General features: G+C 38.6%; 1 protein-coding gene across 1 annotated transcript in view; it reads right to left on the bottom strand.

The window, feature by feature from the left end:
• syt6a (synaptotagmin VIa) overlaps positions 1-7857 on the bottom strand; it is a 72571-nt gene extending 64714 nt beyond the window's left edge. The window contains exon 1 of the mRNA XM_059333011.1: positions 7646-7857. Within this exon, the coding sequence (XP_059188994.1) occupies positions 7646-7838 (193 nt within the window). The 5' untranslated portion in view covers positions 7839-7857. The remainder of the gene's footprint in view (positions 1-7645) is intronic.
• Positions 7858-13256: the final 5399 nt, after the last annotated feature.

Raw genomic sequence — 13256 nt, 5'->3', positions numbered from 1 at the left:
TCACGAACTGAAACCAGCCAGTGAAACTGAGAAATTGGAACAAGCGGCTTCGTTAGAAAAGAGAGAATGGAAAGAGCTTGACATCAGTGACATGAGGAAGTCATATGAAGCAAAACAAAAGACTAAAAACCACTTGTCTTTTCTTTTTCTAAGCTTCTACCAAAAAATGATACCATCTTAAAGTATAGTATAGTAATCTGTGGTGTATGGCGGCTGTAGTAAGAGACTTTTTAGCCTTTATGAAACTAAAAAAACATGAGCCAAAACCCTGTTTACATGTCTTTGGCGGTCAAATCACAAGTGGACAGATGAGACATATTGCAGTTAACACCTGTGTGTATCATGGGTCTCCAAGGGTTTCCAGCTGACCATTTGTGTCCGGATTTCTTTTCTACCTACTCCACTTCTTCTAGAAGGTGAAATTGCCCCATGCACATCTATTACATCGGATAACAACAACTCGAGTCGCTAGTTGTTTTCTTGCTATACCCTCGTAAATGGCGTTACGATATGAGTCGTCAAGTTTTCTTTGAAATAAAGCTTCAGCTCAAATCGAGGTTAGATATGATTTCACTTGCATCCCATACACGTACATCAGTGCTCCTCTCCATTTTTTCAACCATTTGTGCTCTGCCATCAAAACGACCACCACACAGCCTGCAGAGACGCATTAGGACACATCCCATTTCCACTTCAAAATATATGTGGTCAAATGTGCGTCCTAGACCACCTCGGTAAGTTGTTTGAATGATCTGATCACAATGCATCTTGGACCCTGTTCACCCCTGTTGACCTGTTGTATTCAACGCTGACCACTTGTGATCCGATTGCCCAAGACATATTTAATACCAAGTGTAAATGGGGTCAAAGTGTAAAGAGACAAAGGCGAGGAGAGCGAGAGAGAGGGAGAGACATGCTGTTGATTTCATTAAGCACTCATTATGTATTACTAGTGCAGTGCCCATAGGAAGTATGTATTCACACACCATCCAGCACATACACATTGAACATTTATATTCGCTGGAAACTATTAGAATATTGGAAAATTGAACCTTGTAGCGCACTTTAAAACTCAGAAAGATATGTAGGCTAAATAGACTTACAGATGAGATGAGTCAGGGATGGAAATCCAGAGTGAATTGGGTTTCTGACCAGGTGTAGGCCTATTACACAATGGGGCTGAGCTCCCCTAAAAGGCGTCCGATCAGAAACAGTGCAATGCCGCAACACGTCCTACGTAAATAATAATGTTTTGAAAAATGAATTAAAAAATCGTGAACATCAAGGATGGACACCTTCGTGTCGTGCACAAGCCACATATGAAATCTTAGGTCAGTCTGACTAATGGTCAGCGAGATATGCCCTAGACACACATCCACACATACACACACACACACACACACTTGTTGCTTTTATAGATATAATTGGGGTGTGGACTCCACCATTCACTTGGATTTAAAAAACAAAAAAACAACTAAATATTTATCTAGCATTCTTAAATTTCTTTCCAAATGGCAAAATATCAGACGGAAGGTGGACTATGCCATTTTTTTTTTCTAGAAGTGATGCCATTTGTCAAAGAGCGTGCTACTACAGGTCCAAATGCATGTTTCGATCAATATCAACATTCATGTGTTACGTAAGAACAGAATTATTGGTTGGCTTGTTTTTAACAACCACCAGCTAGAAGGGGAGAAGCCTGCATTTATCTACCTCAGCCTGAAATCAAGGACCCATTGTGTAAAAATGACTTTCTAGTGCTACACCTCGCTTTGTTTTCGTTTCAAACTGCATATGTGCTGCACATGAGCAGAAATCTTGACATGCAACTCTAACAAAGGGGATGCCACATAGCAAATGGCCAATTATTGTATTTCAGTACCATATGTAGTATAGTGTTGTGCTTCAGTGGGGCAGGAGGCAAAAAAGAAAAAAAATTCTTATGCCTCTCGTGTCTCTGGTCTCCCTGTGAGGCTCTCACCGCTCTGCTCGCTTGGGGCCTGATTCTTTAATCAATAAACCGATGTTACTGCTCAATAGCTCAGCAGAGGCCGTGCCCAGTGCGCTGGCCTGAATAACACGCAGCAGGTTTCTACATTACTCATCCTCCTAACACCTCAGTCATTAATGACACTGATGCATTTTGCAGGAGAAAGCCATGTGGAGAGCACTGTCCTGTGAAACACTGACACAAGGTACAACACAGTGTGGTGCTATCTGGGCTATTGAGTCAAGGAAGAAGGATTTTTATTATTTATTCATGGAGATGGATTCACATTCAAGATAGTTCCACAGCTGTTCAACTGGGGAGCAGATAACATCACTTGAAATTAGCACCTTTGGGGACGTCCCAGTTGCCATTGAGCTTTAAAATTAAAATGTGGGGGGAGGAAACACCATCAGAGGAAGAGAGATGAAGGCGTTCCTGTTTATAATGCTGTTCACAGACTGCTTACAGAAGAGCTGATTGGTATTCAAGCCACTGTTTGACTTTTGTCTTTTGCGCATTAACTTTAATGAAAAATGTGTTCCACTTTGCCAGTCATTATTTCCTCCTCCTACTGAGCCGGCTCACTGACCCTACTCCATCGAATGCGGTTTGAACTCCTGCTGTCATGAAACAAACACATTAGATTATCCTATACCTTTTCACATGTGTTAAATGTCAACATTTTACCGGTACTTTACCTTTAAATAACACTTGACTTGACAGTGACAGGTGCCAAGTAGACATTGGCAACCATTTTTGAAAAAAAAAGGCAACCAAACTTACACAAAATTGTGACAGCAAACAGCAAAATGTGGAGCCCAACATAAAAAAATGTCAATATTTGTTGCAGTGATTTAGTTGAGCTTAGCCCATGCATCAGTGCTGCACACAGGCATCTGTTATAGAGACAATGGTGAAGCACATTACGTTGTTGGGGTGAAAAGTTTGACTCACCCGTCAACCGTAAATGTCACAAACAAATCCGCAAATTGATTCAACTGACAATAACCAGATGAACCTGAACAAAAAAAAGGAAAGGAAATTTGTGAAATCTTGGAAGGCAAAGAATCTCAGCATTTTCAAGCTGGAATGGAATGTTATATTGAATGCAACAATACAACAAAGACCTTGATAAGATGTTTCTTTGGGATGCTTGTCTGTATTCTTACCTCATGTATATTAACTAAATGTTTGATCATCATTTTAAAGCTCAACATATTCTCATGACGGGGTTCCTATGATTTCCTACAAACAGTGCGATTCATTTGACATCCTACTAAATGTGATATGGTGATAAGTGCTTTTAGTCCAGTAATATTGTTAGGTTTAGCAACCAAAACCACAATAGTTAAGGGAAAAGAACAGGATAAGGGTTTAAATAACTTAACCAGACACAAACACTGGTCTCCTGGTTTAAAGACTGGGGTTTTGGTTATTGAATTACATAAAATTACCTGGCTTGCCATGTCTTGTGTTGCTCCACTTGCTTGATGTTTGGCTGCGTTTGCAAAGTTGTCAACTACTTTTTGATCATAAGCAGTGTAATCATACCAAGTGGACTTATACAGATGTTCTTATTTATGACAGGGAGCTTTGTAAAGGTGAACTGCACTCTGAATTACAAACTATAGGGACACTAAATTGCAGAAAAATGCCAATTCTATGTAATGTTGCTTTAATGTGCGAAGTAAGGAGAGAGGACCTCTTAATTCTACATATTGGATGTTTTTCTTACTCACCTTTCTTCAAGGAATGCTATAAGAAAAAATACCAAAATGTGTTTTATTATTCTAATGATTACAGCAATAATAGCACAGGCCTTAGAGGACTGGCGTTTGGTCTTTTGATGACAGGCATTTTTTCCAGTGTTATCTTCCACAACAGGAACAGACAGCATTGTCCTTTTGTGGTCTACAGTGAAATGTTGTATCAATAAAATACAGAGACAGTAGACAGTGGGTATTAATTATTAAAAGGCATAGTGGTTCAGCTGGGGTTCTAATCTCCACAGTGCAGTTAATTTGATGTTCTTGTTTTTCTGTTTTGGATCCAACCTGCAATGCACCATCCGTGCCTGAAAATACCACGGACACAGAGAGTGGATACCAGTGGGAACTAAATGAATGATCTGCTGATGCTAATATCCTCTGCCAGCCAAGGTCCTGTTTAATAAACCTCAAGATGAGATGGGCGTGCAAGAAATAACGTGAAAAAAATAAAAGGCCTTGTCGATTCAAAGCCCACACCTGAAGCTGCCGCTGATAATGAAGGAGGAATATATAATGAGTGTGAGTGTTGTGTTTGTTTGGAGGAGAGGGGGCAGGAGGTGGGTTATAAGTGCATCCAGCCATTCAGGAGTTACACAGGCTTAAGGGATATGTTTTGTAACCTGTATCAACGCTGGGAGTGAATATCAATATCTGAGTCAGGCAGTTGATCAGTGGGAAATGTTCGCTCAGCAGAGTGTGAGGCGCCGATACGAGCTCTCATTTATCTCCCTGAAAAAGTCTTGTGTTGCCTCTCACATGCACAGCAGGTGGGTCCGACGCGGCCTTGATTGGAATACAATCAGCCAACTCAAGATTCAACAAATTGGTCAATAAAGACAATGGGTTATTATCTCCTAGCCGCATCAGGACAGGGGAATTAAAGTCCCAGGCTTTCTAATTAGTCATTCTTATTTTATCATAATCGATTCGAGACTAGCAAGGGGATGCACAACCATCAGAGGGGAGTTTGGAGGGGGATTTTACTCAGGAAAATGTCTCTGCTGCTGTGAGCCTGATAGTTGCAGATATATTCAACAGCTGCATGTTTGCAAACCTAATGTGCTCTTTTGCGCTGTCACAGAGGAGAAAATGGGGCAAATTAAAGCAATGAACTTTTATACTCTTAAATTTCCCTAAAACCTGAGATGTAGTAGAGAAAACAAAGTGTATATATTTCGGAGCAACGGAGGTTCAGATTTACTTTGGGAATGTGCATCTTGAGGTTTATGGAACAATGAGAAAGTTAAAACATGCAACACACTCCACAAGTTTAAAATATTTAAAAATGGTACTAACTTTGTATTTCACTCTCAAAATTGGAAACTAGTTAGCTAAGCTTACACTCTATGGATTCATAAAGCACCAGAATATGCACACAATTTGAAACATTTCTCAACTTGCACAGATGCATTTTCGCATCAAATTGTGCAATTCTATTGACCTCTAGAATTCGCTTTGTCTGTCTGTCTGAACACACAAGCATCTAACTTAAAACGGGAAGCTTCAACTTCTAATAAAAATACATCAATAACCTTTTGTTTATTTACTATTTATAAAGGATGATAATTCATCTTAGAATATAGGCGACGAATCTCAAGATGTCAGGACTATTGAAGCAATGTTACAGACTATTTCTGAGCCTGCCCTCACAGATTTTAATCAATTAAATTACCAGTACCCTCACAAACAGTTGGTACCAAAGATTCAGATAAAAACATAAATTGATCTTAAATTTCTTATTAATTACATCACAATTTGACTAAAAAAGGACACAAATCTAAAGAAAAATCCAGTGTCTGATTTGACTTGAGAATTGTTCGATGTCTCACAATAAATGATGATTTATATTCTGAAAATAACTGCTTTCAATTGGTCTCCTTAGTGTGTGTGAATATATCACCATGGTAGACTTAGTTGCAAAATCCAAATCTGTGGGACCATCCGAGCCTCAATAAAGCTCGATAACAACAGCATAAAGCTAGTGTTTCAAAATAAAACTATACGTGTATCGCTCACATAAGAACAAGTGAGAGTCACATTTATCTTGGCCAATGATTTTGTTGTTTTTGCTGTTTTTATATAGATACATGAAGCCTAAACAGAGGGAAATCAATTAATAATCATTTAAAAAAAAAAAATAGGATTCAAAGATCAGTTGACCATAGGGAAGATTTGACTAACCAAATTTCACTTCAAATTCTTAGTCTGGGACACCCCTTATATATGGATACTGTACTGATTTGTAAGCAAAATGGACCCTTTTTACTTCAATTTTAACAATAAGAAATACCATTTTTTAGAAGAAGCAAGTGAATAACAAGCTAAATTCTCAGCCTAAACCTTTTCAGTAGAAGATCATCTGCTTGAATTTCTGTTTGTTGGACATGGCGCTTGCTGCAACCACATATTGTTCTCTCTGTGATCTATGAATTATAGAAAAAGAAAAATATATACAAGGAGACATTTCATACAACCCCCCAACCTACACATCCTCCAACATTATGAGAAGCAGCTTGTCTTTAGCTTCCATGTGGCAGAAATAATCTACATCAATGGCTGCATAACATGCAATGGCATTTAATGTCCCCACAGCTCAGTGGTGGATGCCAGTGGCACTGTGATGTACGTTCAATTCCTCCACTGAGAATGATGTGAGTTGACAGTGGATTTGGTCAGGATTGGTGTGACATGCACTGAACGGGGACCCATCCTTGAAAAAGCAGTCATAAAATGATATTTGCTTTTTCTTGTGCACCTGCTGACAGAGCTAAAAACCAATTTGTCCATCGTTGGAGGAAGAAATAAAAAAAAAAAAAACTGGATTAGCAAACTATTATAGATTACAGTTATGTTTATCTAAATGCAACATATCAAAAAATTGGTATGAAATCCTCCTGATATGCATTGGAGTTCTAAATCCAGTTGTCCAGACAAAAATAAAGCATTTTTTCAAAAATATACACAGAAACATAAGAGCACCTATCTAAAAATCTTTACACTGTCAGCTCCGCTTTTCTAAATCTGTAGAGCTACAATTCTTCACACAGCCTTTGGTTATTTCTTGCATGGTGCTATCTGCAGCGTGACACTAAATTCAGCAGTTCCCTCTGCTTCAAGACAATTCAGCCGGTGTTTGCCAGCTTTAACGCCACAATTTCACAATTAGAATTCACACAGTGCAGACTTAGAGCACACAAAGCCTGAAGTAGAGCTCCTCTATTAACAATGCATTAAGAGTGAGGGATTATTCCTTTAAAAGGGGGTGAAGACCACTACGAGTGCCAAAGCAACAGATGCAAGAGGCTGCAACAGATGTGTAAATCATCCCTCATGAATAAGTCAAAAATCCAGGGTGTTGATACTTAAAGCACAACACCGCTGTTTCTTTCTGTTGTTAACCCAGGCACAGCGACACACATTTCTGAAAAGGTTTGTTTGTTTCTCGTCTCTTTTCTTCGTAAGGCTGAGTGGTCAGGACAGCATCAGCTGGCATTAGTCAGCCTGAAGGCTTATCTATTAACGGTATAGAGGGTCTGCTCTCTGGAGCACACTGGGGAGTCAATGTGAGTTTGTTTTATTCACCTATTGCTCCCTGTTGCCCTGGGGTCACAAAAACTCATTAAGGATGTATTAATGGCTCAGTCGAAGCTCTGTCTGAGCAACCATTGGTGTCCGCACATAAGGTAAACAAAAGGAACAAGAGGTTAAACTACATGCTAAATGTGCAAAAAGCAGATTGTAGCTTTGGCATTCATGTACAAGTGCACACAAGGCTTTAAAATTGGCTTTCTTCTGAGGAAAAGATAAGCACGGAGACATACAAAGCACATCAGGATAGCCGCTGCCTTTCACCCAATATAGATCAGGAGTTAATTATAGTCCTTACCCACTTCTTTGCGGTCAGAGCTGTGGCTGGACAACAGAAAGAGGTAATCCTGACAGGTGTCCTGATCCAACAGTGAGCTGTTGTGCAGGCAAAGGTCAACAATTAGGGTCACAGCTTTCTGACAGACCATGTCATACTCCTCTCGGTCAGAACTCATGCTCCCAGCTGCATCCCCAGCCGTGTGTGTGCTCATCCAAGGGGACTAACACACCCCCACACGCACACGCAGCAGCAGTAGCAGCAGCCTAGCAGAAGATGAATGCAACTTGTCCCCGTCCTCTGTCTTCTCCTTCTTCCACCGTCTCCCAAGTGTGTTTACACACAAACACACTTGAATGTATGTACATGTGTGTGTGGGTGGATGGGGGGGATTTGAATTAGTGTGAGTAGGAAGGGCCTCGAATGTTAAGTGCATGAACATGTTGTATGCGTACTAATGTGTGTGTGCACTAATGTGTGATGACACATTTGTCCCCAGGTGATAGAAGGGCAGAATTATTGCATCACATGTACGCTATAAAAGCAAAGAAACACAACAACTAGCCAGAGCCACCATCCCCTCCTCCACCTCTGTCCTTTAAAGTCCCCTCCTCAACACTCACACCCTCTGTCTGATTGTAATGCCACCATCACTCCTTCCCTGAGTGTGCACAAAGAAACAACAACTAAAAAAAACATAACGACCACTGGGCTTGTTTTTCTCACAGTTTGACTGACTCGGCTGTTCCCTGCAGGTCAAAATGTCTCCTGTGATAAATTCCTCCGTGAGCTGAACCACCTGTGACTTGCCAGGTCTTGCCGCTAACACCGACAGTCCCCCATCGCTCTGATTGTGATCCCTGAGTGTTTACAACCTGTAATGATGAGGGGTTTAACTATGTGTGTGTGTGAAACAGAGAAACAAGGGCACGGAGAGGGACGGGCAGAGTTGTGATGCTGCAAACAATGTGAGGAAATGGTCTCTTAGAAATGCTGATACATGTGGAGTGGTGGAAGAAGTACTCATATCTGCTTACTTAAGTAAAAGTAGCAAAATTATGCAGCAAAAAATCAAGTAAAAAAAAAAAAAAGTCAAAAGAATTAACTGAAAAATGTACATAGAGTGTTAAAGAAAAAGATTACTTCATAGGTCATTTGTGCAAGCAGCTGAAGGAGGAAGTAAGGTGATGTAGTATAAAGAGCAAAAAAGTCTGTGTAGCAAGGTAGTCGAGGTGAAATAGTCAAAGAAACCCAGTACTTCGACCCACTAAAACCACTGTTCATGACCTGCGTGAAACTGAAAGTCACTGTTTAATTGTTTTTTACTTAACATAACTATATTAAGTGCAAATGTACGTTATGTTCTTCGTTGCATGCTTAACTGTGTCAATACACAAATTATATAACGAAACAAATAGATTTTTACTACGTGGTTGTACATTTTGACTCATAGCCAAAATAATTCACAATAACTTGCAGTATCTATTAGAGGCACCAATTTCCTTAATTTTGCGGGATCGGCGATCGGCCAATTCTTTGACGTCAAGCCGATCTTATCTAGTGATCTTATCTACCTCCGCAAAGGTCTGAAAGTGCGTCTGCAAGTACGCGTACTTCTGCATGACTGTGTTGTATGTAGGGATGTGCATTTAGGCAAAAGTACTATTCAATAATCGTGGGGTGCTAATGGATTAATATTCAAATATTCGATAATAACCCCCCACCGGCGAAGCAGTGCTCCCAACTTTGTTGCTAAATTTAGCACCTTTTCAGACCCCCTTAGCGACTATTTTTCAAGAAAGCCACTGGAGACAAATCCAGCAACTCCTTCTTACTCTTCTTAATGAGCTGCTAACGAGCCAGAGGCCGGCTTGTTAAGAAGAGCCTCCGTTAGCGGCAGGTGGCTACAGTTAGCTCTGTAGCAGTACAGTGTGTATATGCTGCTGCTGCAGGAGGTCTTTACTTAGCGATCTCTGTTTGTTTACAACAAGCACCGGACACTCTGTGCACAGTTAGTGATGCTGTTAATTCACAATCACTATGTTTATGATAAGCGGAGACACTGTACATAATTAGACATGCTGCTTTCAGCTGCTGACGTTGTGCACAGTTAATGACGGTGAAAACCATACGTCACCTCCGGAGTCTCTAAATCCCTCTGGGGGTTAACTTGTCCCGCTGTGGAAAACCCTCTCCTCTGTTTGTTTCTTCTTCTACAGCGTTTGTCCTGTAAATTGTTGCTATTTATTTTAAATTCAATATTTTATTAACTACCTCAGACATTGTGATTTCCTTTATTTGTTAAAGAAAAATACTGCTGTGTTATTGTTTTTCAATACAATAAGATTCAAACATTGAAGGTGTATGCTGTGAGTTATAAAAAAATCGGTATTGGCCAAAATCGGAATCGGCATGTCAGACTTTTTAAAAATCGGTGATCGGTGATCGGGCAGAAAATTGCGGTGCACCCCTAGTATCTATAAAAAATGTTTAAATGCTTAAAATGCTACCATTCGTCTTTCATTTTTTCATATTGTTTTTGGGGGGGTTTTGGAGAGAGAGACTGTAACCATAACTTTACAAAAGCATTCAAAAAGAAAAATAACTGATATTAAAAAGGCAACCAGATGAGCTGAACAAAAAAGGCACTGGGCTATTTACAAAATATTTTCATATATGTATTAATAACATGATTTAATTTTCATTTTTTAAATATCATGGTTTAAATATCATAGTTATCATCTACACCAGTATATCTCCAGACCCCTAGTAAAATAACGGATTTATCATAAACCAAACCATGTTCTTTTACTGAACCCAACCAAGTTATTTCGTTGCCTGAAAAGTACAGTTTGCAATTCTCTAATGTTTCCATGTCATCCTGGGAATGAGACTGAACAATCAACTATCATCCTCTAGAATCACATACCTTTAATCTAACTATGTAGTTTTGTGATCATGTTATTAAAATATTACATATGCATAATTTTAATGTTACAGCTGGTGGAGATGAAGCACATTTGAATTACTTTATCTGCTGTTACATACCATTATTTAATCTACAGCACAGTAAGGCTGGGCGACATAGCTATAATCTTCTATCTCAAAACAGGTAATTTCATTTCTTCATAACAACATGAAAAATAAATATACATACTCAATATATGGCATAACTGTATATCACAAATATCGTAATATATGATATATGAAAGACAATAAATTATCATAATTGAACTATCACCCAGCTTTGGCACAATATTTCATAAATTGATCGTATGTTTTGTACAATCTTAATCTGAAAAGTAACTACAGTTGTCAGATAAATGTTGTGAAATAAAAAAGCCCTCCGACCTGTGGAGTAGAGGTGTAAAGTAGCATAAAATTGAAATACTCAAGTACAGTGAAAGTGTCCTCAAACTGTGTTCCAGGGCAGTACTTGAGTAAATGTACTTGGTTACTTTCCTACCTTGGATATGCATTTATTTCAAATACAATGTCTGACTTTGCAGCAGCTGTTTCTCAGTGGAACTAAGGGATAGAAAATGTTCATTAATGTACTATCTGTTGGGACACTACAGCTAATGAAGCTCAATAAAAGCAAACACATGTCTAGCAGCTGATTCCCTTTGCTGTTTTTACATAAACCTCAGAGGATTCAATTCAAATTAATTATTCATGTCTGATAATAAATGAGCATTCAAATGTGTTTATTTTCAAATCAAGACTGTGAAGATGGGTGCAAAAACCCCAGACGAGGGAAAAAAACTTAATTGACTTTGCTTTTCCGCTATAATAACTTGACTTTTCTGCTATATTGAATTGAACTATAGGTGAACTTGCTTGACCTTATTCCTTAATTATGTTCTTAAGCATTAATTAAAGTAATTCGTAATAAACCCTGTGACAAATGAGGCATCAGAAAAATTCCATGCCTTTCTAATGACTAAGTGATATTGAGTTTAACCAGATCTCGGTTGACTCCCTTCCTTAATTTGGTTAAACCAGGGCGTAAATACTGGGCTGTCTACATTCAGGCTATTGTTACTGAGATAACTTAGATAATTGGGAGCTTATCATAGCCCCCACCCTGCATTTTCACTTGAAGGTTGGGTCTGGGGGTCTACTGTGCTTCCTGTCACTGAAGATTGGATCTACTCTTCTTCGGCAATCCTGATTAACAGGCAAATAACAAATTGTCTCTGGCTGCGGGTTTTCAAAAGACTCAATTACTTCTGTGCGTCTGCTGCAGCTGATACTGACTCGCCCTCTTCATTTGCCCCATGGCCTTGTTAATGCAAACAGGTTCACTGCCTACCTGTATTCACATTCACAAGCTATAGCGCTTAGATGTCAAAGCAAAACCACTCAGTAATTTCCTTCCAGTGCTGCAAACACGACCAACGTAATGTAGCTTTAATGGTGGAAGGAAATAGACCTGGGGTGTAGCAGTTCTTCCTCCTTCTACATTATTTACAGGGTGTGTTCCAAAGATGTCCAGTATATCAGAGAAATAATGCCACCGGTTCCTTGTTAACAAATATTCCATCATTTGGAGGCAGGAGAGAAATAACCTGCCATATAAAAAGATAATGCACCATAACCAGGAAAAGCCTCCAACGTCCCCCCTCATTTCCACATTAATAACAAGCCTATCTACAGTTGGAGGTAAACCTCACATCACAATACAGTCTCAGGTGAATAATATTGTATAATCCAGCAGATAGATAAAACGCACAGTGTAAATCAGCAGAATATCAACAGAGACCAGTGGTGGAATATATTTAAGTACATTTACTGAAGTACTGTACTTGAACTCTCTACAAATTAATTTTTAACAGGTTATGAAACCATTTCAATTTATTATTGATTCCTCTAAATGAGCACCCAATCAGTGAAAATATTCACTATTTCTATAAACAAAGTCACCCATAAAGTTGGAATCATTTTGTTTTCGACAGTGATGGAAGAAGTAGTATTTAAATCCCTTACTTAAGTAAAATTACTGATACCACACTGTAAAAATTACTTCACTACAAGTAAAAGTCCTGCATTTAAAACTTACTGAAGTAAATGTGATGGAGTAAGAAGTACAATATTTGCCTCTAAAATGTAGAAGTATAAAATTACAAATGTGGTAATACTCAAGTAAAGCAAAAATACCTCAAACTAAGTACAGAGTAAATGTACTAAGTTGCATTCCACCACTGGTTTTCAGACACAATCCTGTTAATTGTGGTTTCATTTTCATTTTTATATGTTTGGAAGAGATTTATTAATAAAGTTTTGAGAAGATGTACACTCAACTTTATGGGAGACGGTGTATATAGTTATTTTAAATGCCTGTCATGGTGCAATTTGGTTGCAAATTTAATGTCCTTGCATTTTACTTGAGTACTTTAATTTAAGCAACTCAAAATATATATTAAAAGTGAATAATGTTAAATAATTAAATAATATTTTTACTTCAGAATCAGTGAAAACCATGTATTTAATGTTTGTGACAAACTGAAGACATAAAGTGTTCCTTTTTGTGTTTAAAAAAAACCTTTACTTCTTTCCCTAGACAAACTCTTTAAAAACCCTCTTGGATCATCTGTAAAATGTAACTTCACAAAGCTGAAGTTTTTTTCCA

This window comes from Centropristis striata, chromosome 5 (assembly GCF_030273125.1).
Source record: "Centropristis striata isolate RG_2023a ecotype Rhode Island chromosome 5, C.striata_1.0, whole genome shotgun sequence".
In the NCBI taxonomy this organism is placed as follows: Eukaryota; Metazoa; Chordata; class Actinopteri; order Perciformes; family Serranidae; genus Centropristis; species Centropristis striata.
This window is presented reverse-complemented; position numbering and strand designations above follow the sequence as displayed.